Source organism: Malurus melanocephalus, unplaced genomic scaffold (genome assembly GCF_030028575.1).
Source record: "Malurus melanocephalus ecotype Western Australia unplaced genomic scaffold, MMel_1.1 scaffold_140, whole genome shotgun sequence".
NCBI lineage: Eukaryota > Metazoa > Chordata > Aves > Passeriformes > Maluridae > Malurus > Malurus melanocephalus.
The window spans coordinates 562,780-586,110 of record NW_026623372.1 but is presented as its reverse complement, the minus strand read 5'-3'; the positions used below and the strand labels follow the sequence as shown (position 1 = coordinate 586,110).

The 23,331-nt window shown below is 41.9% G+C and overlaps 1 protein-coding gene across 5 annotated transcripts in view; it reads right to left on the bottom strand.

The window, feature by feature from the left end:
* RBM33 (RNA binding motif protein 33) overlaps window positions 1–8,288 on the bottom strand; it is a 98,115-nt gene extending 89,827 nt beyond the window's left edge. For 4 of the 5 annotated variants that reach the window (XM_057371068.1, XM_057371071.1, XM_057371070.1 and 1 more), the window contains exon 1: window positions 8,031–8,287. In XM_057371068.1, coding sequence (XP_057227051.1) covers window positions 8,031–8,058 — 28 coding nt within the window. In that variant the 5' untranslated portion in view covers window positions 8,059–8,287. Of the gene's footprint in view, window positions 1–8,030 lie in introns of all 5 variants that reach the window. The other variant, XM_057371069.1, reaches the window with a different exon arrangement.
* Between the last annotated feature and the right edge of the window lie 15,043 nt (window positions 8,289–23,331).

Genomic DNA, 23,331 nt, shown 5'->3' with positions numbered 1-23,331 from the left:
TGAGCTGCTAGCCCACAATCCTTCCACAGATGGACCTTTAAATCAGCCACTTTTAAATCTGGACAACACAAAGTAACACACCAAACCCTTCCTCTCTCCACAGCAAAGAGAAACACTTACCAATACAACTCAAAGTTGATTTTTCCAACACAGACATCAAAGTTTCACAGCAGGAAAAATGTTTCAAGTTATTATTGCTCCAGTGAAGAAACTACAGCAAAGAATGATCCAAGTTCCTGCCAAGTTTCTAGTGTGCACCTGAACTCCCACCACTCAGCCAACATCATGGAACTCCACTCTCCAGCTCCTCCAAGCCCTCCAAATTTCTCACATCCTACTCTTTACTTATAAGCAATTTCTATCAAAATTCAAAGCTGAATTACATCTAGCTAAGTCCTTCTCACAACTGCCCTCTAGCAGGATGCACATAAAATCCTCAAAAATGACTGGTTAATTGGCCTGTAGTGACCACAGCTTGTAAAAAATGCTCCACATGTCCCCATTACCTCCCTGTTCTCATCTCTTCCCATCCCAATACACATGATATAAAGATCTCCAGGACAGGAAAAGACAGCTTTTCTTTTTYATGCTTATTTATTCTGTGACAGCTGACACTGACAATGAGCATTACAAACTATGCCATTTTGACATTAAGGATTGTCAGAGCCCAGAGCACACTGTAGYTTTGCTTTAGAAAAGGAGGTCACAACAGTCATGCATCTACAAATGGCATTCCATGSCAGCTTTATTTGTGAGACAGCAGCKCTGAAACRGACTCAGGCCTCACACCTGCAATGTGATGTGATGCCTAACAGACCTCAGGAGGCATCGTTTTCTCTCCATTTAYGAAACCACATTTCAGACTTTCATTTTTCCTTGACCTGTCTAGGCAGTAATACTGCAAAATACCAGTAAAAAAAACAATCAATGTAACATTTATAGCTGTTTCTCCTTGAGAAACTTGTACGTCAATGTTTGTGCCACGGGTGGTTAAATGCCTGTAAAACATTAACTTGTACAGAAATAAAACCACTCAGCATCAGCAGAGTACAAAACCACTAGGGGCAACAGCCAAACTTTTTTTTTAAGTAATTCGCAGTACTAATGCATGGAAGATAGAAAAAAACGGAGGGTGGGAATCCATAAACATAAGTTTTTAATGCATTAATATGTCTATGGCAGGAAGCTGATTCTGTATCTTTTCCAGCAGTCTTGGTGCAGCCGTACAAGCAACTGTTGCTAAGACACTGGCCACAGCTCCTTGCAATTCCAGGAGCCCATGGCAAAGCTCGCCAAGATGATGTTTATGATCAGYTGGGTACCAACTGGAATATGCTGATAGGTGATCACTGTACACTAAGYCCCCTCTGATTTCCAGGCAACAACAGAAACTCAAACAAAAAACCTCACAATATACCAAAGGAGACCTACCAAAAGCCAAAAAAAAGCATTAACTGAATAAGCAAGCAGAACAGGCCAGCTGGAGAGGGAAAAACCGAACCAGTCGAACACTTGGCTCTCCTTACTGCAGTTCTAAGTAAACCATCGTAATCACAGCGGCAGGGAAGTTTCATGATGCTGCAGAGAAAGACTGATGCTGGCTGTTTTGTTAGACCAGCCTGCTTCACAAGGCTCTGGCCAGCTGTGAATAAACAGCAGAATAAACATGAATACACTCGGGCCACACACTAAAAGGTTCTTTCTTTCTTTATACTTACCCAGGTGCTGCATCAGCAGTGATGCAAATTGTTCTATACAGCTTATGTTCTGGTTTTATGATACATGGCCAGAACTGGTATCTTTTTTTCCTGTTCAAGAAGAAAAAATCAGCCATGCCAGAAGTGCACAAAATAGAAGCCTCATTTCTTCTTTGGCTATGCTGATGGCAGTTTCTAAYTCTGTGGACACTCCTTCAATAAAATCCTCACTAATTTTTCTGTGTAAAATGGAAGTCTTAAGCTACACAATCAAGTCTAARTATCGTAGGAGGTGAATCAGCAGAACAATGCAGAGCTCTTAGCATCTTAAAATGGTACTAACAGCYTAAAAAGGTAATCACACATAGAAACTGTTGCTAAGATGGAGTATTTTACCTGCAATGAGATGGCCAAGACTTCTAGAGTAGGAAAAACATTTGATGACTGCATTTTCAGTCCTCCCACAACCAGACCTGAAAGCCTTCTGGAACACTAGCCATGTGCTGTCTCACAAAGCTGAACAGTTTAAAATTCTGTGTTCTGGTTTGTTTCAGCATTACACTATCATGAACACAAAGCATATTAGGCACTGAAAAAGCACTGAAGACTTCTTATCCAAAACAAGATGGAGATGCCACAATGAACGTACAGTTCAATGGATAAAAAATTTCTATGCACTATTCACCTGACAGGTCTTTCAATGAAGTAACTAAGCCTCACTGCTTTTGGGCAAAATAAAAACAAACCCAATATAATTCTATGACAGGTAAAGGAACTACTAAAAAAAATATATATATCAGAACACTAGGGGGGAAAAGTCATTTACCACATGAAAAAAAACACAATTTCTCTATTCTTCAARTAATACTGAATATAACTAGTCCATCTTGCTCTATTCCATTCAAAATACTTAACATGACAACTTGACAACATTTCAAGCACAAGACTCCAGATTAAAAACATCTTACCAGATCTTTATGCAACAGTGTATTTCTACAAAATATTTTTCTTCATATTTTAGCAAAAGGTCACACAACACATAGGAATTGTAAAAGCTTCATTTTTCAGCAGCCAAGTACACCATGTAAAAACAGCCAAACAGTCAACTGAATTTTGGTATCTCTTGCTATGCAATACAAAAGAATAACAGGTTTCATGAGGAATGTCTGTATCGGTATCACAGGCTGGCAATGGAACTGCACTATTAACAACTATGAACAGATTAACAAAAACTTCTGGCAACAAATTGTGACAGCATCTGGCAGGAAAAAACCCACAAGGTCAACAAGAATTCCTGAATCCCAGTTTGCTATGTAAACCCAACACTTTATGAAGCCCACTATGAATCCAGTCTCACTTATTATAAAAAATCAAGCTGTCTACCCCATCACAAAAATTCAGTCTTACTATCACATAATGCACAAATATGACACACTCAAAGAACAGTTTAATTTATCTGTTCAGGAACAGACACCATGCAGCCTGTATATTGGTAAACAATTACTCACCAAGGCCTTAAATATTTGGTGACTAACTATTTRTAACAACCTAACAATTGCCTAACACATTCCTCAATTAGTGTATTCCTTGTTTTGTTTCCAAATTACTCCTATAGACAGAGTTTAGCTTCCTCAAAGAAATAAAGCGGGAAAAAAAGTAAGCACTAGAGAGAAATTATTTTTATCTTCTTAAAACCTACTTTYTTAGAGTTTATATGCAAAGCAAGTCACTAACAATGTGCAAGATCAGAATTAATTATGATGTGCTGCCTGGAACTGAAATTCTCTAACCAATGCTTGAAAGAAATAGGGCCTTATCCTCCTTTTTTCAAAATAAACTACATCTGAACCCAAAACCACCAAGTCACCAAAAAAAATTTAAAATAATTACTTTCAAAGTTTGATTGGACCAGAAAATATATTTGCTTTTGAAAACCAAACTGCCATTGTCCTTATTTTAAATGCTGAACAGCAAAGGAAGGCTGTTTAAAAAAAAAAAAAAGTTCAAATGAAATCCACATGAACTTGGCTCCCAAATGGATTTGGACACTGATGAGAAACTCTACAACCAGCAGCAACCAAAATCTTTCACAGCAACCAAAAGTTATAGCTAAAACTGAGGCTGCATTACACCACAACATAACAAGGATGAATCACATCACTTACTTGGAGGTTTTTTGGTCAAGTCTGTCACAGCCATTATTTTAAATTATTCTGGACTACAAATTCTATGTGACCTAAAATCTGAGGTTTAGTGTTTGATACATTAAAGTTTGATCTAGCTTTTGTAAAAACAACTGGTATTAAGGCTATGTTTATTTCAGATGACCTGAAAAGAGAAAACATTCAGAAGAGCCTTACAAAAAAAGAGAAACCTTACAAAAAAAAGCAGAGAGATTAAAAATTGCTGTGTTTTAAGGACATCTCCCTGCTTCAAGCACACTGAAGTAGCAATGTTGTCTGGCACTAGCTTTTAGTAGAATACCAAGTACAACACAGGGGCACTAATTCTTGGTACACCCATGAGCATATTATTTCRTGAATTATAAACTCTATAGACCTTTAAGATTGGGAGGAATTTTAGCRTGTGCCTCACCTAGGCACAAAAGCAGAGTCTATTTCCAGTCCCTGGATGCTGCTGCTGTATAGCCTGAAGCACAACAACTTCAACTGAATTTGTCACACTGGACAATTTCTACTWCATCTTTGACAGTGACCCACAACACGCAGAAAGGTGCTTGCTGTGCCAGCAGTGTAAGCTTTTCTCCACTTTTTACCAACAGCTTCACAAGAGGCTTTTACAGCCATTACACTGCTGAGAGTGCAACAGCAAACTTCATATGTTCAAATGAAATGAAGCTGATGACAGCCTCAGAAGTAAAGAAATACCCATTCTGCTACTCTTGGTACGTACAGGACTTCCAGCAGGAAGGGACACACATGTTAATGGGACCCTCTCCAACTCCTCCTCCACCTCATCCCATGTCATGACCCACAACCAAAGGACATCTCCACCCAAAGTCTTCTAGGCCACTGAAAGCCATCAAAAGTGAACTAATGTGAAAGGAAGAAAATCTGTAAGTTTTCCCTTACTGCTGTATGGCAGATAATGAAGAGGTGCTCCTTGCCTTGTTTTGGTGATGGTTTGTTGTTTAATCTGTAAACCATCTGTCTCTAAATAAGACTACAATCTAGCTGCACACTGACAGCAGTYAATATCAAGAAAATATTTCAGCATCTATACAAATTGTTGTTACCTTATACTATAAGCATATGGTCCTCAAATCATACAACAGTCTAGGTTTAAAGGGACCTTCAAACACCACCTGATCTCCTATGAGGAGTCTAGATGAGGCAAATTATCTAGCACCCTGTCCAATYAYATCTTGAAAGCTTCCAGYAATGAAGGTTCYATCATATCTCTGAAGAAATTTTCCCAGTGATTGGTTCTCAGTTTAACAGTTCTCCCTTTCAAAAAAGTCTACCTTGTATCAAGTGAAGCCTCTCCTGGTGCAATTTATAACCACTGTTCCTCATCTTTTCCACATGGCTCTCTGTGAAGAGAAAGCCTCAATCCTCTTTGTAGTCACCCTTTGAGATTTTGTTACTCAACAACCAATGTTTAYTCTAGCTCTGTTTTTATACGTAAAACTGGAACAAAGTTTGGGAAGMACTGTCTTATCAATGAACTAATGAGCAACTACAAGCCCTCAAGGTCCCTCATCACTGGCACACCCACCCGACTTTCTGTTTCAACATGCAGCCATTCTAGAATTAGACGCAGGTTGAATCAGGCTGATTAGCTAAAGAATTTGCAAAGTAATATGGAGCTGTGAATTACACCTAGAGACCTCACAGACCATCACYTGAAAACTTTCTAGTTCATGAAACGAAACCTAATACCAAAAGAGCTGTAACCTTCATCCTTGGAAAGCTTTACTGCACCAAAACATCTGGTCACWAAAGTACTGGTGAAAGCTTTGTTATGAATCAAGCCAGTATTTCCCCAAAACCTTAATGATTATAAATTAACAAGTCCACACACACTGTCCAACAGACAATCCAAAGATTATAAATGAGTAAATCCACATACACTGTCCAACAGGCAAATCACCTTCCTTCCCCCATTTAAATGTTCAGCCAATGCACACATTTCATATTTCATTTTCAGTCCTGTAACACACCCTTACAGAAGATTTAAACTTTAATCTGCATCTTCAAAGCMAAAACTATCTCATTTTGTCAACTGCTACCCCATGATATCAAACTAACAATAATTTATCTTTCCAAAACCTATTTCACATTTTTACCAACAATTAGCCTTTTTTCAAGAAACACTGGGGTGCTGTTATCTCCATCTTTTAAACTCTTCCCCTCACCCCTAAAACTTCAGAAACTAAATCCCAAACATTAGTATCTACAATTAAAACKTTAAATGAACAAAACCATTTAAGCCAAATAACTACTTAGTTCTGAGCTTCATTCTCATGCTACCACTGCTGATTTTAAACAGTGGTCCCTTTCCAAAAACAGTTGCTCATTTCATTTCTGTAAGTTCTAGGCTTTCTTGACTGGGCTTTAAAAGTGTATTAGGAATTCTCTCTGAGTAGTCACACAGATATAAGTGCATGACCTGCAGGCTCCTTCACTCGGCAAGTGTTGCACAGTGCTCATCAGGACTAAACAAACACTGTTTATATGCGGCAGGGATTGTATGTAAGTGGCCACCATTTACTGACCAGCACAGTGTGAACACTGAACACTAAACAACAGCCTGTGCCCACTTAGCACAAAAGGATCCCAATTCACCCTTAGACACAAATGGAACTTTACAATAACAAAAATCAGCCTTGAAATTGCAGTCTCACCACTTTGCTGAAGTTTGTGTGCTGCTGTCTTTGTACATGAAAGCATGTTCATTCAACTTGAAACAATTTTAAACACAAGAACCAAAACGCTTCAAAAGTGATGTCCTTTAAATCACTCTGTCCTTATAATACCACCAAAACTTCCACCCAGAACATGAATGCAAAGTTTGCTGCGGTGTCACAAGTAACTTATCTGAACGACAGAAATTAGCACAAAGGTTTTTTGTGAAATAACTTCAGTATTGCAGTAAATTTAATATCACTAAAACATGCCAAAGRTATTAAACTACTTGCTGTTTTACCAGCCAGCACTGTCCTTCCTAGMCTTCTTCCCAAACTCAACTCCTAAATTTGGGAATTTCTTTGTAACATTTACCTTTCTGTATGACAACACTTACCCTAAAAATGCAATTGCTACCCATCAAACCACCCACTGAGCACAGTCAGACCACTCAGATGAGTGAACACTGAACGAGCTACCACTCTTCTCCTGGACAAAAATTTAACCGACTAAATCACCACAAACTTTTGTACAGACAAGGACAAGTGGATCAACTGATCACTCTGACCACTCTTTATCAAAAACTGCTATTCTTACTGAAAGCAAGCACAGAAAGACACATATTCCCTCTAACACTCAGGAAAACCCTCAAAGACATTTTCATTTTAATCACCCAACCAAATGTCGTCATTTTGAAGTTTGTTTAATCAGAACCACAGAGAGTTCTGAGCTATGTTAAAATGCTGAGTGTAGAGATGTCCATAGTCACGCAGAAGCGCAGYGGAGTGAACACCTGAGAGTCCTGGAGTCAAGCACTGACCTCATTTTACACTTTTCAATTGAGACCTTCTACTTCTGGACAGTCTGTAAAATAAATTACAACTACACCGCAGATTAGAGACATATTACTCAGACCGGCTACACACCTGTACCTTCAAAAACTATGTGAAAAAATACCCACCACCCCTAGAGATGATTAAGACYGGACGTGGCACTTAGTACCATGCTTTAGTTGATACGGTGGTGTTCCGTCATAGGCTGGACTCGATGGTCTCAGAGGTGCTTTCCAACCTAACTGATCCTGTGATTCTGTGCATGCCTTTCAATAAAACACACCCATGTCTGGCGGAGGCCCCGCACCCGCGGCGAGCGGCGAGGCCGCTGTCCCTCCCGGCCCTGCCCCGGCCGAGCGGCCACAGAACCTCCCATCATCGCCCCACGGCGGGTGCCACGACCCGGAGTGCCGCTCCCGGGAATCTGCGGTACGAGGGCAGCTCCTGCTCCCCCCGATCCGCGCCCCGCCAGCCCCAACCACGCGGGACGCGCCGCCCTCGCCCAGGCCCGCAGCAGAAGTGGCACCCCCGCCCCAGGAAGGCCCTGCAGGAGTCCGCGGCTCCCCGCACCCCGCCGGCCGCGCCGCCCCGAGCGGGCCCCGCTCCCCCGACAGCGGCCCCCGAGCACCCACCGGCGCCTCCTCCCAGCGCGGCAGCCATGGCTCTTCGCCCGGCCCAGGCGGCAGCGGCGGGTCGCGGCAGCGCCGCGGTGCCGCCCGCCGGAGCGGCGGATCCCGGTGACGCGGCGAAGGACACGGGCAATGAGCCGGGAAGGGCTCGGATTCAGCGCCCGGCGGGCCCCGCTCCCGCCGCCAGAGAACAACAAACTAACACAACATGGCGGCCGCCGCCGCTATCGCCGCCGCGCTGCATCCTGGGACGGCGGAGGACCGGGGTCCCTCCTTCGCGGAGGGGGCGGGCTGGCGGCGCGCGCCGCTCATTGGCCACCCCGGGCCCCCCGCGCGTGCGCAGAGCGGTGGGGCGGTGCGCCTGCGCTGCGGCGGGGCGGGCGGGGCGCGTGCGCGGGGGCGCTGTGGGGGCGCAATGGCGAGCGGGGCGCGGCTTGGAGGGTGTTAACTGTGCCGGCCGGGCCAGAGCTGGTGCCCTAACCTGGGCGGGACAAACTGTGCGAATGGGACGGAGAGGCAGAACAGTTCTCGCAGTCCCTTGACGGGGATCTGTAGATGTCTCTTGCGGACGTGGGTGACTCTTTGTGCCGCCTCTGAAATGCGCGGCTCGCACAGAATCACGGAATCGGTTAAGTTGGGAAAGACCTGTGAGATCATCGAGTCCACCCTGTGACTGAACACCACCACACCAATTACACCACGCCACGTCCAGTCTTTCCTTGAAGGAATGGTGACTCCACCACCTCTCTGGAAAGGCCSTTCCAATGTCTAATCACCCTTTTTGAGATTAAATTCTTCCTAATGGCCAGCCTAAACCTCCCCTGGTGCAGTTTAAGACTATTTCCTCTTGTTCTATCACTGGTTGCTTCAGAGACCGACTGTCACTGACTACAGCCTCCCTCCAGGTGGTTGTAGAGTGATAATGTTCTCCTTTTCTCCAGGCTGAACACTGCCAGCCCCCTCAGCCGCTCCTCACCACTCTTGTGCACCTTCCTTGCCTTTCTGTGGGCCCGCTCCTGCACCTCAATGTCCTCCCTGCATGGAAGGTCCCAGAACTGGGCACATTGGGCTCTATTGAGGCTTCAGGACTCACAGGTCCAGCTTGAACCCCCCAGTTCAGCTGCCTGTTGGGTGACAAAAAAAAAGTCATCATATAATGAATTAAATACACCATGAAGGGGATGGCTCAGGGTGTGTTAGAGTTGTGGTCCTGCATGCTTCAAGGCTTGAGCATGCAGGGAAGTTAACCCAYGTATAAATTGAACTAAAGTAGTTTAGACCATGTGGTTCTTCCTGCCCCACCAAAGCCTCACTTGAGTTCTTTACAGGTTCAGTGTTACAATGTGCTCAGTTTGCTTCACTGCAAGCTGTGAGTGCTTTCCTGCTGGTGCTCCACTTCCCTTTTGCTGCTTGGCTACTTGCTCCCCTCTCCTTCTCAAAGGACCCAGCGACCATGTGGCTGCTGCATATATCAGTGGGTCACTGATCCCACAGAAAAGTAATTACCAAAAGGTTTTCACTTTGAGTTTCCTTCCTGTCTTCTYCAAGTTTTAGTAGGGGAATCAGGACTTGTGGCATTTTGCCCAGGCCAGGTTAAATGCAATATAAAATTACACTATGATAGAAAACAAACTTCTACATTGTATAACTTGTGAGGAAACTAAATCTGATCTAAAACAGTTTAATGGAGCCTACTCTAAGAAGACTAGTTCAAGTAAACGGCAAAACTTTCCCAGGTGGACAAGTCCTCRTGGAAATAATTAACAATGTTAGTATTTAAATTATCAGCGTTATCTGATTAAACCCTCGCTATGAGAATAGGGAAGTTCTCATGTCACTTTGTTCTGTTCTCCCTGCAGACTTGTCTCTACATTGCATTTGATCTCATTTTTCAGGTTTGCTTCACAACCACAGAGCTAGAGGTTTATTCTTTACATATTGCTGCAAACTCACAGCCAGATTCTGTCTTTAATTTAGGAACCAGACTGTCGGTAGGTGATGCTTGCTGATAATTTATATGTAGTCCATCAGTCCAGCTCTGATTGCCTGACATAGGGGTAATAAGTAAATGCTACAAATACCAATGATAAAAAGCCACAATGAYTTCAGTGGGACCAGGATTTCAGCAATTGCTTCTTGGTATTGATCTTTCATTCCTGAAGCTGGTTTGCAATACAAAAGTGTTTCCTGGCAAGAGAAGRCATTTCCTGGACCCTTTAAAGGCTGAACAGAGGAGAAGTGTGTAGGACACAACTCAGCCAGTCTCAGCTGTAGCCTGCTACAATTCACAGCTCTCTTGTCAAAATTCTTTGTATCTTTTTTGTTTGATGCTGGGAAATAGTTAAACATAAACAGTTTCACAATGGACAGCTTTGTGGAATTCTGATATGTAGAAAAGTGTATWGCATGGATATTTTATGATCTATTTTTTGCCCATTTTAATAGCTAGTTTGATTAATATGCAAATACTTCAGCCACATGGCACACCTCTGGTAMAAAAAAAAAAAAAAGTGGCAATTCCCAGATATCTGAAYTTCAGCATGCATGGAACAGGGACCCAAATGATAATGACAGAGGTGGGTGACTCTACTCACCTTCACTCAGAACTTGCTGTGAAGTTTCAAATTCCGGGAACTATAGTTGTTCTGGATTCTGTATAAAAAAAATTCAGCTTTTTCTCTGTACTACCTACCCTGTACTATAAAATGCAAATGTGCTCATGCCTTTTTGGTAAGATAACAGCTTCTTGAATCCATGGGTTAAAATTATTTTATGTGAATTAATCATCATTGCTTTAATAAATACTTCTGGAAGTTTTCCATAAATTGTATATTTGACTGTGAGTCTTCCAAGCAAATCCTGTTGTGGTCAGGAATGCAACAGATTGTCCTGCAAGGGGATTAAGTGAATGACAGAGAAAGAGCTCAAGATACAGTAATCCTGATTCTGCACTCACTGCATTACTGGGGCAGGTTGCTTTGCATTTCCTGCCTCAGATTTCTTCTTTTAAACCTTTCCGTAAAAATTTTAGTGTCCTATCTTCCCTATATTAAGCTATTTCCTCGGCAATAGTCGTTATCAGTTTTATTTACACTGGGTTTGGATGTMAACATTTTCTTTTCAAAATAATTAGTAACTTATTTTTGGAGCAGGCACAATATTGTTTTAAAATATTTTCTAAATATTTAAATCATTATTTATTACATCACACTGAAATGGTTGAAAGTCAGTCAGAAATCCAGTACAGCAGCCTTCCAATTTTAATTCCACTAAACACTTGAAATTAATATGAGGGTGTTTAGAACAGTGTTATCAACAGCAAATGGTTCCTAATTCCCTACACAAAATATACTATTGACTTACTTTTTAACCACAGTTCCTTCTTTGTGAGCTTGCTTTCTAGTCCGGCAAAACCAGTTTTCACAGCATGGCAGGCTGGCCCAGATGGGTGGTCCAGTCATGGGTTTGGCTCATAACCTCCTTGCRTTGAACCTCTCAAAGTGACATCTCACTCCACAGCACCATCTTCCATTCATAGTTAAACCCTTCTTTGGGTGAATTCCTCAAAACCGGACATTAAGCAATTCCTGGGTTATTTCAGCAACATCCTGTGATGCAGCAAACGTTCTGTCACAACTGAYAGGAAATTTTGGATTTAAAGTATACAAACGAGGGGTGCAAAACCAATTTGCTCTCTTGTAGGTGTCACTGGGCCTGATCTATGATCTGTTGGCAGTCACAGCAACCATACGATGCAGCAGCACCTCTTAGAAGAGAGGCACACATGAAAGGTGCTTTCTCTTTGAGCCAATTCCCTGGAAGGTAAAGGCAGATTGGGAASTGGAAAGACTTGAAAACTAATAAATGTCTTACTTGAGGAAAGAGAACAGTATGGGGGTTAGAACAAAGTATATGAAAAACACTGGTGATAAACTTCGAACGGAAAACATACTGAGTGTGTTACAGCCCCATGACTAACTGTGGTTTTAGGGTTGTGGGCAGTGCTCATGTGTATCCAATTTTGGTTTCACTGTAATTTTTCTTTCAGTTTCCTCCCGCATTCTTGTTACATATTTATCCCCTTGTTGCAGCTTATCTGCCTTGTAGTCTGCAATCCACTTGATGCATCTTATTTCAACTGTAATTTCTTCAGAGCAATGTGACCCTGGGACCCGGTAAGCAGCTGCGAGGGTGGAGAACAGGGGAGCTTGTGAGCTGAGAAATAGGCTGAACAAGCAATGTGTCAAGTGTGTTATTGATGTGTCACGTGTGGAGTCCCTAGAAAGCTGGTCAACCACCAAAGATCAAAATCTCAACAGAACACATATCTTACTGTAGTGTAAAATACATAAATTTTTACCAGCTCCAGCTTGCTAAAGGGAGGTTTGGGCTGTACTGTGGGTTCTGAACAGAGGGTAGCACTCAGAAGCCTGGGTGGTATTCTAGACCCTGGTGTTTGCAATATATTTTAGGAATCTAGTAAAAAGAAATCAAGAAACGCAAAGGAAATCCAAGCATTAAATACATTACAGTGGTTTATTTCTAGTTTGGTTTTTTTTTTTTCAGTCTGCATGCTGGAAATCTTACTAAGCTTTGCTTCATTTCACCAGGATCCCATCTCGTGTCAGGGACAGCAGGTGAATCAGGATAAAGTTGACAAATGTGTGGCAGTCCTTCCTTTTAAGAATGATTAAATGTAGTGAATAATGTCTGAGATCCCCCATTCTTAGGTAAAGGGAATGGTACCCCATGTTAAACATATCAGAATAAATAAATATTAGGAGTGTTTCCTGAGACTTCCTGACAAGGAGCCAATGTACAGCATAGTTGGCYTTTCCCAAATGCTGAGCTTTGGGAAGAGTTGCTTTCTCTGGACACAGGCCAGGCTATAAGAGAGCAGAAGGGCATGTGATGGCTCTAGGCAAAMCTCAGAGCATCACAAAGAACTCCTGTGGCTCAGATTCCTGTGACCCCTACCTGTGGAGCAAAGCTCAGTGCTCTGTGAAACCCCACTGAACATCGTGCACAGGTACAAATGACAGCTATCATGTACAAACTTCCAGATATGAGCTCATGTTCCTAAGAACTCCTCGTGCCAGAAGGCTATAATCCTGTTAAAAGCCTTTGGGAACTACTGCAATGCAAATAATAGTAGCAATAATTAGCTCTGCTTTAATTGATACTGTGTATTTCTCAAATGTCAGTGAAAATTTGCTTTGCTAAGCCAACAACTTCTCCCCTGGAACTCTGCTGTCTTTACCAGAATTACACGAGGGGTGAGTTTGGATCATTGTAGGTTCCTGGCATAAATTATCAGCTGTTGATTCCTTGCCCTTTAAAACTTGGCAAGCATACAAGAAGAGTTTGCCAGACATGCAAGAACTAGGTCTATGCATTTATGGGGAAATCCTCTGGGACTATGCACAGAATGGAATACAATTTGCTAGAAGTAGCCAGCTGTGAAATCCAGGAACTCCTGCACAAAGCTTGAGCAACTTAGACTGTATTTAGCCTGGCATCAGTAACAGTGGTTCCTGGAAGAGGTTTTTGCACCCTCAGCTTTATGAAAGCAGAATGTGATAGCAGCTAACCCTATAAATGTGTGGAGATGCTAAATTTACAGAGTAATCTTAATGGGGTAATTTGGGGTAGCATAATCTAGAGTCAGTTTATGGTTTATCCCAGTGGCTAGGAGTTGTCTCTGCTYAACATTGAGAGTGTAGGTCTGCGCACATCATTGTCATAAATCAGTAAAGACACAGCACACTCCGAAGMACTCAGCGTCTTCTGTATGAATGATGTCCTCATCTGGACCTTTTGTCTTACTGAGCCACCGAGAATTTTAATGCCCCATCCTTCATGAAAAGACATCTGCCTTGTAGCATGGTACAGCTCTGTGCTCAGACACTCCTCGGGCTTTCTTTCTAAGAGGAGGATAAGTGTTTTCTGCCTCTGGCTGTTTAAAGGTCAGGTGCCTAAGCTGAGCTGGTTGTGTAACCTCCTCCATTCAGTTACGTTATATGGGCTGAATGGTGRCTCTTAGCTGCAGGAGACCTCTCTTGGTCAAATGAAGGGAAAAAAATCCCAGCCACAGAGTCCCTATTTTTATAGTGCTGAGCAAGATTAGTGCCGGTAGCAGATCTCAAGTCTAACATTTTCCACATCTATGAGGTTTCCTGGTTTGGAAAGCTTCAGTGCATATCACAAAATCAAGCAATTTCTGTGTTTGCTGGGCCTAAAGAGTAATGGGTTTAGGCTAAAATGGGATCCTTTGAAAACTCAGAGATGCAATGCACCTGATTTTATGGATTTTCCATATGTACRAAAATGTTGTTGCCAAACAGACTCAGGAACAGATCACTCTGGCACATTACCAATAAGTGAATTAGTGAAATGAAGCATTGCAAGTATTAGACTGCTTTATGCAAATATGTTTCTATGGAAAACAGAATCGTTTGAACTGAGTTTACGTTCAGAAAGACCTTGCCAGTGTGATATGGGGTTATGGATCAGTTTCTCTTTTCATCCTGATATGTGTGGGTGTAAATGCAATAGGTGATGTGAACCTTAATGAAACACAAGGATGGTCAGGATTTAGACCTTATCATGTGTTCTTTTCAGTAGCTACATTTGTTCCACRGGTTTTGTAACACCTTGTAACATTAACTTTGGTTATACAATTTTTCATTACAGTAATTGGCAGCATCATTACTTTATTTGGGTCAAAACCCACAGATTTTTCACATTCATCTAAATTCCTTATGAGGAAGAATAATAGAATTAGGCCTTACATATCAAATCAGTTTGATTCAGGGATTTATTTATTGCAGCCTGTCCACGTTAAGCTGTTACCTTTTTTGTAATGAATTCCTGGCAGCCCAGGAGCAGGTTATGGAACATGAGCCATTGCAGTGGGCTGAGGTACAGGGAACCGATAGAGATGCATTATCCAATGCACAGGTTGAAGTGCTATCTTGTATAACAAATTATTGACTTCATTGTACATAGTACTAGGATTTAATTAAGCGATAAGGCCCATCATAGTGGCCCTTTATCTAGCAGATAAGGATTTACCAAGCTTACCCTAGAGGTCTTTATCTGAAAGATAAGGAAAAGGTACATAAGGTGCCTTCTGCTTTTAAATCTTTAATTGAAAAGACCTTATTTTTTAAGTTCTAGGTTGTTGCCTTTTCTTCAGGACTTGGTATTAAAGATTCAGATGGATTTTTGTAAGAGAGGTTGTAGCAGGGAAGAATGTTACCAGTGGCCTTCACTGGGTGAAATTAATAGGATTTGTGTAGTTTTTATTCACAATGCATCATCTCTCAGCTGAAGTGGAAATCTGGCCTCTGATTTGCAGGAGATTTTCTGGTGACTTCATGATGCATAAACATATTCATTCATTACTGATTTCAGAGGGTTATAATTATGATTATGTTGTAAGGTTTAGAAAAATTGTGATTGTACAATAGACAGAAATGAGGGAAAAATAATTACAAGCTAAATGATACCTAATTATCTAGTCCTTTACCTCTGTGATGCAAAGACATGTAAGCAGAAAACAAAAAGAATTTGAGGCTAATGCAAAGAACTGGCACTTAGAATAAGACAACACACTGGAAAACACAAAGTAATACTACTGCTAATACTCAGTGGAGAAAAACACAGAGGAAATTCCAGAGAAAGGAATATAGAGCATATGTTTTTTTTATGAGAAAGGCCCACATAAGGGCCACTGCATGGTTGAAAACAGGACAGGATCTTTGGATTTAGCTGATTTAATCCCTAATGTTACAGACACTTTTTTAATAGAATTGTTTCATACAGGCTCAAGCTCATTTTAGAAGTAGCCGGGCTGTTCCTCCCCCTCCCTAGAGGAAGGCTGTTGTGCAACATCCGTACACTCATAATTACCTGGCCTCTTCCAGTTTGTGGTATGACTGTATCCCTGGCCAGTCCATACTTGTTTTTTTTTATGTGCTGATACGATCTTTTAGCGTAAGTGACATTTCTTCCTTCCCAGTGTTTTTCCTTCCCATCCCCATGTAAGCCCAGGCATCAACCAGCTTTTACCAGAGTATGTGAACAGAGCCCTCCTTGGACCACTCTGTCCTTGCAGGTCCAGATGTGACAACCACCAGTTGACTCTGTGTCCCTTCTGGGACCAGGGACATCTCAAACTCGCTGTTCATTCCACCTCAAGTTGCTTTGTCTATGCTCTGTGAAATTCTCCTGAATTTCCAGGCACCCAAGAACCTAAGCTGCCACATACTGGAAATCCAGTGGGTTACTGCCCAAAGCAGTTGTCTACCACATAAATTGATAGTGTTGGCAGCTCTGCTTGTGAAAGACCCCCTGTTCCCCAGATTGTTAATCATCCTGCTCTGCACCTGTTCCAGCTTGAATTCTTCATGCTTGAACAAGGGCAGTAAAGCAGAGTCTGAAGGGATCAGATTGTATTAGAAGAGCTTGGAGCAATTCAAGCCAGGACCGAGTAGCAATTATAATGAGAGATACCCCCCAGGTTACGCGAAAGGCAAATTGCCTCAGTGGTGAGCAGAAGTTTGTAGTGCTGCTTTGAGCCTGTTTGTTCAGAAACCAGGGGATTTCATTTCCATTGTTGACAATATGACACCTTTTATGGGCAATTGATTCACATTCTTAAAAACTATCTGGCATGGAAGCAATAAGTGAGTGGAAAGGTGTGAATTAAAATATGTACACAGCTAAAGACAGTTACTCAGGTATTTGCTTAGACCTGAAATTTCAGCTTCAAAGGTGGTATTATTCTCTCTTGTTCCAACTACCCTCCAGTAATTGCCCCATGAACAATTCTACTGTGTCTTTTTACTTATTTATTYGCAACTTTGAAAACTGATTGAGCTTTCTGCCTCTGAGAAAGCTAGGAGCAGGATCCCTTCACGTTAATATACCCCACATGGAGCTCCCTCACACTGGTGTAACCTCTCATGCCTGCAAGTCTTTGAGACAGGTCTCTGCTGCCTCATACTCCAGAGAAGCCAATGAAGCTGCATCCACTGGCTTCAGCAGAATAACTTTCCCACCACACACTTCATGTTTATTTCACTCAGAAAAAGATTTTGTCTGAGTGTTGCTCGCAGGCACTTCTGCTGTCCTTTTCTTCCCTGACAACTAGGGAACAAATTCAACACCCCTTCACTTACATGTATTTCAACATGAAATTATTTTGCTCAGCACATCTGAATGGYATCTTATAAAAAGGGATTTTTCTTCCTCGAAATCACACTCCAGCAGAAGCTGCCCCAATCAGCAGTGTGTTCTCTCTCACTCTCCCTCTGTAGTTGTTCCATTAAAGTAGTGTGAAAGCTACAACTGTGTGTCCACTGTCATTCTATATTAGAACTCAGGGGTAAGGTAATGATATGCAAGGTTGATCCTTCTGTAATACTTTCCTTGGAAGTACAGTTCTGCCGTTTCTGCTGTCAGCCTGCATTTAGAGTGCAGAGAGTGCTGCATGACTTGAAAGCAGCAGTAGGCAATTCCCAGTTTAAGCCTTAGATATTTACATATTTATGCTCACTTCAGTGGAGTAAATATGCTATGAATAAATCCTATTATGTTTGAAACTGTACTTACAGTATAATAAAACCACAGTACTGTGGTGCAGTCTCAGGTTTTATTTTGGTGCCAATATGGGCATAAATTTATTAAATTATCTATTGTTAGCATTACATTCATCTTCCAACTGCAGTTAGGGTATCTTGTATAATGYGGGAAAATAATGAGGAAAAAGTCCTTTGCCCTTTAAACAAGAATTGAAGGAAAAACATTGCCTGCAGGTAAAACAGTTCTGATGGAAATGGCCAGTCCATCAGGGGTGACTCTACAGCTGTTACCTTTGTTATTGCTGTTTTCTGAGTTGTGTGCATCTGAATGTGCCATCTAATGCCTGAGATTTTTTCAAAGGGCATTGCCAAGTATTGCTGATATAATGCCATGAYGTTGCACATATCACAACCATACATTGATGCTGAGTTCTGGGGAARAGATCATTTGATAACTGCCAAAATTTCTCAGAGTTTATGTTCTGGAAAAGGTGGCTGGCTGATGCTTGGGTTTGCATGATYCCTGCAGCAGTTATTGCAGCATTATGCTGTGATGAGGGATCCCTGTGAGAAGGGAAGCAGTCTTTAACAAAAACCCTAGCCAGGCATCTGCTTTCTCTTCTGAGTTTTGCTACCAACCTTTTCTGTGACATGACACCTTTCCCTCATGACATGACACCTTCCTCTGCTTTCATTTCCTTCCCATTCTCCATGTGTATGTTGTGCGCGCTTCAGAATATCATAATCCAAAGGAATGTTAAATGCTTTCATTATTACAAAACACTGATTTGTGCRTGAGTGTGTCTGTGTGTACAGATCTTTAGCACCAATATCTCATCTGGAAGATTATTGAAGAAACCAATGAGCTGCTCACTGTAGGAAGCTATGTACTAGGCTCCACATGGTTGCTTTGCTTTTACAGCTTGACCCTAAATCACTGAAGTAGAAGTGTTTCATGTTATCTCAGCACAAACAATCCCCTAATATTTGCCAAGAGCCTTTTGGTAAATCCAAAGATCAAGTCTTGTCCCATCTGCTAGATGGTGTATGAAGACTACCCATCTTAATTGGAATAGACATAGGATTTTCCATGGAGTACTTGACAGCATCCATCTAGGCTAAAGTTTTCACAACTGGACACAACCTGTATTGCACATGGAGCTTCCAGACTCAGAGGAGMTGAAAGTGTATCAGTTTTTTGTATGCCCTCCTAGTACAGGGTATGAGAACTGTCTTACAGAGAACCTGCATGAAGGAAAAGGAGTTGAAGATGTTGTGGAATAAGGAGAGTTGAAAAATGAAAAAGGCAAGGAACTATAAAAGCTGTAAAAAGAAGGAAACATCTCCAGCTAAACGCAYCAGAATTTAAACCATTTGTCATGTGAGATTGCTGATGATAATTCAGGCTTTGCTGGACACAGGGATTTRGGCTAAATCCAGTAATGTCTACTTGACAGAAAAAAGATAAGTATACCCATTAAACCTTTTGAAATTTGCCTTTGAGACTGAAATGTTCTTCTTAACTTTGAGGGAAGAATGAAAAAACCTACCTCCAAAAGGCATTTGATGCTCTTTTTTTCAGACAAAGTATTACTTCTGAAATTTCCAGGTAGAATACTTTTTAAGAAAGACCATTTTAATAGGAGTTGCAGAAAGAGGGTTGTACCAGTACAGTCTGCAGCCTTGGACTGTGTGTTGAATGTGTGAGGGGTAGAAGATTTGCTGTGATCTGTGCTTATCACAGAGAACCTTCATGTAATGCTCAGGTGGCTGTGCCTTCTGTAGGACATAAACCATGCAATTTCCTTTCTGTGGACAGTGCCCATTTCAATTCTCATAATTGACCCTCTGTTCCTCCATGATCCCCATTACTGTGTTTGCAATATATTGGTTTGCTTGCTTTGTATGTTTAGTTTGTGAGTTCTTTGAGGTAGAGATGCTCACAAAATTACGAGAGAGTAGTTCCTAATCTCAATGAGAGAATGAAAAGCAAATACCTCATAMGAGCAACACTTTGGTCAGAACTTGAGGAAGATTAAGAATCGATATGCAGTTCTACTTTGAGCAACTACTGGCAAACTCAAGAAACAGAAGGAATATCTTGTGCACTGCCTTTGTTGAAGTCTGGATCAAATTTGCTTCTATTTCCTTGCCGTTTGGTTTAGGAGAAATATAGATTTCCTTCTTTTAGGCATCAATAGTGTGTTATTCTGACACATTTATTCAGTCAGCACAATCTCAGGTCACGTCATTTACCACAGGACCATGATTTAAAAAGCAAATGAGTCCTCATATTAAAAGAATGACTACACCTGTAAAGAGAAGACATCAGAGATCWCCCTCTGGTCCTCAGGATGAATGCTCCAGCTCACTGAACGCTTSTAACTCCCAGAACAGGGTGACCAGACTCTCCTCACCACTCACCACTATCATTATAATTTTAAAATGAAGAATAAACTGCTAGAGGGGAATTAAGGRTCTATAGAGATATATGAGCTACCTCAGCAATTGCTAGAAGCCTCATGTCACAGGAATCAAAGTAAGCTCATTTTCTAGACTTCTCAGGGCTACAACCACAGATATACTCTCAGGGTTACAATGCAGATCAATGTAAAGATTCTGACATGGGTTCATTTGGACCTGGCTCAGGACCCACAAACAGAGCAGTGACATGAAGCTCCAGATCCAATTCATCACAGTCATGCTGCTTCCCAGGCAGAGCTGTGTAGACCTTCACAAGGATGTTGTCCCAGATCACACAAGAAGTTTGATGTTATGGCAAAACTGAATTCCTCTCCCCTAATTCTCAGCCTCATACAGGACTATTGGGTCATTGTTCCCCTCTTAGGAGGTTAGATTTCATTTCTGTGGCGAATCAAACACAAATCTCCAGAAGATTGTTGTTCCMCAGAACACAGACTGCTGGCAGTTGTTCCCAGACTCGAAGGCCCATAAAATAAATTATGGGGTTATTTACTGAGAGAACAGAAAGATAGTTTTAATTTGTAACAAATATATTTTTWAATTGAGTCTATTAAAATTGTAGTGGGTAGGATTTTTTTACATTCTTTTCAGAGAATAGAACCCTGAGAAATTTGAAAACATGAAGACCCTGAGTTGTTTTTTTTTTTTCCTATAAAACATGAGAAATAGTATGTGKAGAAAACTTTTGTGCAAACCACAATAACTTGACAGATCTTCTGCTGAGGATAGAGTGCACCAGAGCAAACCAAATGTCTTAATTAATAACCCTGTCTACTCAGTACAACTGCAGTAATACTAATMATTTCCCAAGTAGGCTTGGCTGAATACAAAAGCTTTTTAGACTTCTGTTTGATTCGTTTTTTCAGAACTGTAGTGTTTTGAAGATAAATAAAAACTGCTAATGAATATGTATACATTCCCTGATGCAGTGTATCTCAGTGAATATTCTAGGACAGTTTTGTAGTCTGCAATGAATGTGTTCCTTTGAAGTTTTTACTCATCTAAAAACGAAGTCATTATGTTTGGGTCACATGTTAGTTTACTGATCTAGTTAGATAAAGAAACTAAGCTTAGACAAAGTATTTCAAGACAGGAACACTTTTCAACCTCAAACCACAAAATACCATGAAAATTCCTCTCAGTGGCTCCCATACAATTAAAAATCAGCTTAACAGTATGGAACAAGCTTTAGTTTTACCTCTTAGGAAAAAAACCCCAACAAAWYCCACCATTTCTCATTGCTTAAAACAAGAATAGTGAATAAATTGAGAGGCACTGGAGTACTGGAGATATCTATATGAAGGTTGTATGTATACTATATTGTAAAGTACCTGCTGTACACACTGATGACTATGCTTTCTATGAGAGCATTTATAAGAATTACMAGAATTGTAAGAGAGTTGAGCAAAATTGAGATTAGTTAACTTGGTTAGAGCATGGAGCTAAACAATGTCACAAGCTCAATCCCCATGTGGGCTGTTCACTTTAGACTGAGACCCAATGATCCTTCTSGGTCCTTTGCAACTCAGACTGTTCTGTGATTCTGTGACTGCAGCCAMCAAAGCTGAAGTCATCACAAGCTGCCCCCCAAATCTCTTACTGYCCCAAAATCCTTGCACTAGGTCTCTCTGGAGAAGACATTTCTGTGTGTGTGTGTGTATGTGTGTGTGCAAGACTCCTGTGACACAATCAACTGGGAATTAATGAAATCCTGTTTTTACTGATGACCTAAAGCAGGATTCAAATTTCCTGAAGGGGAGAGGACAGATCCTGCAGCTATCAAAGCTCAGGTCCTGTAAGAAAATTAGCATTACAGGCAGCTTTGCTGCATCATCCAGAAATCCTATACTGAGAAAGTCTCCAGTGAGGTCATTTCATGCCCCATGGCATGACCAGGAGAGCTCCAGTTCCAGCCTCACCATGGTGCTACCTGGCCAGATGTCCACGGCAGGCACGGCAGGAGGCTCYGCTGCTGAGGCTCCCTGGTTCTCTTGGCCACTGTTGTCAGTGTCACTTGGCCTCCCGGGGTGGTGGCAGTAGCAGACAGTTCTTGAGGCAGACTTGTGATGTACCTGCAAGTGCTGTGTCTCTTCAGGGTAGTGCCAGATGGCAGATGCCAGTAGAAGGAAGGACATTTATCGATCAGCCTTGGGCTTTGAATGAGTCCAGCCTGAACTCAGGTTGGGCTGCCTGCTCCCAGATAGAGACAGAGGATTTGGGGAAGGTTTCAAATCCAGCTGATTAAACTGACGGGTGTCAGGCTGCAGCTGCAGAACAAAGACTGCTCTTTTATGGGAGCTGCTGACCTTGTTAATCTGGGGAGATTCATGGCCAAGTRCTCTCTGCAGGCAGAAATTAGCAGGGCAGAATGCAGCATCTTTCACTCGCTTGATGTTTTGGCTACTTCAGGTTTGGCAGCCACTTAAAAACAGGATTGATTTTGTTGGTTTTTTTGTTGACAGGAATTTTGTGTTYAGTTATCCAGAAGCCAGGGACCGATGGTTGCATTCCTCTCTTTCCAGCAGGAGCTGTGCTGAAATGCACATTTGCTGCCTGTCATGGACCAGCACTGCCTGCTCTGGTACCAGCGGTGCTAACTTTGTGTTGTACCTCCCAGAACCTGCTCACCTTCATATTTCCACTGACAATACAAACCATCTCAAGAGCAAATGTCACTGAGTGCACAAGTACCTTGTGGTGTATCCTCAAAGTTGCACATGTGGAGTTGTGTTGAACAGATTATTCCARAAAGTGCTTTTGCACCATGCCAGGCATCCTGCAAAGAGAACGGGTCAGTAGTGCTATTTACTGCCTACATTTAGCAAAAGGGATCTTCTGCAGCAAGCTAAGGGAGCRCTGCTATCAAGCATTTCTGAGTTTGAAAGCCAGGCTTTGTTGGCCTCAGCATCCTGYCTACCAGCTTGGTCTTGTTCCAGCAGTTATTCCAAGAGCTGGAGMCATGTGGAGTTTGTTATGGTCCTGTCTGTAAGAAGACCTCTCTGAAACACATTGGTCCAATTCTGTGAGTGCAAATGGGCTGGCCGTGCCTGGGTGTGGAAAGCTCTGGCTGACAGAGAAGCRCATCAGTGCCAGGTTTTGTCTCGTGCCTCCCAGGAGGCTCAGCACAAGACAAGGGAGGAGAACAGCTTCATGATGTCTTGYGTTTCTGGGCTTCAGGGCTGATCCAAGGGCTGGCACAGCTGCCAGCCGTCACCCCAAGCGTTGCTATAGCT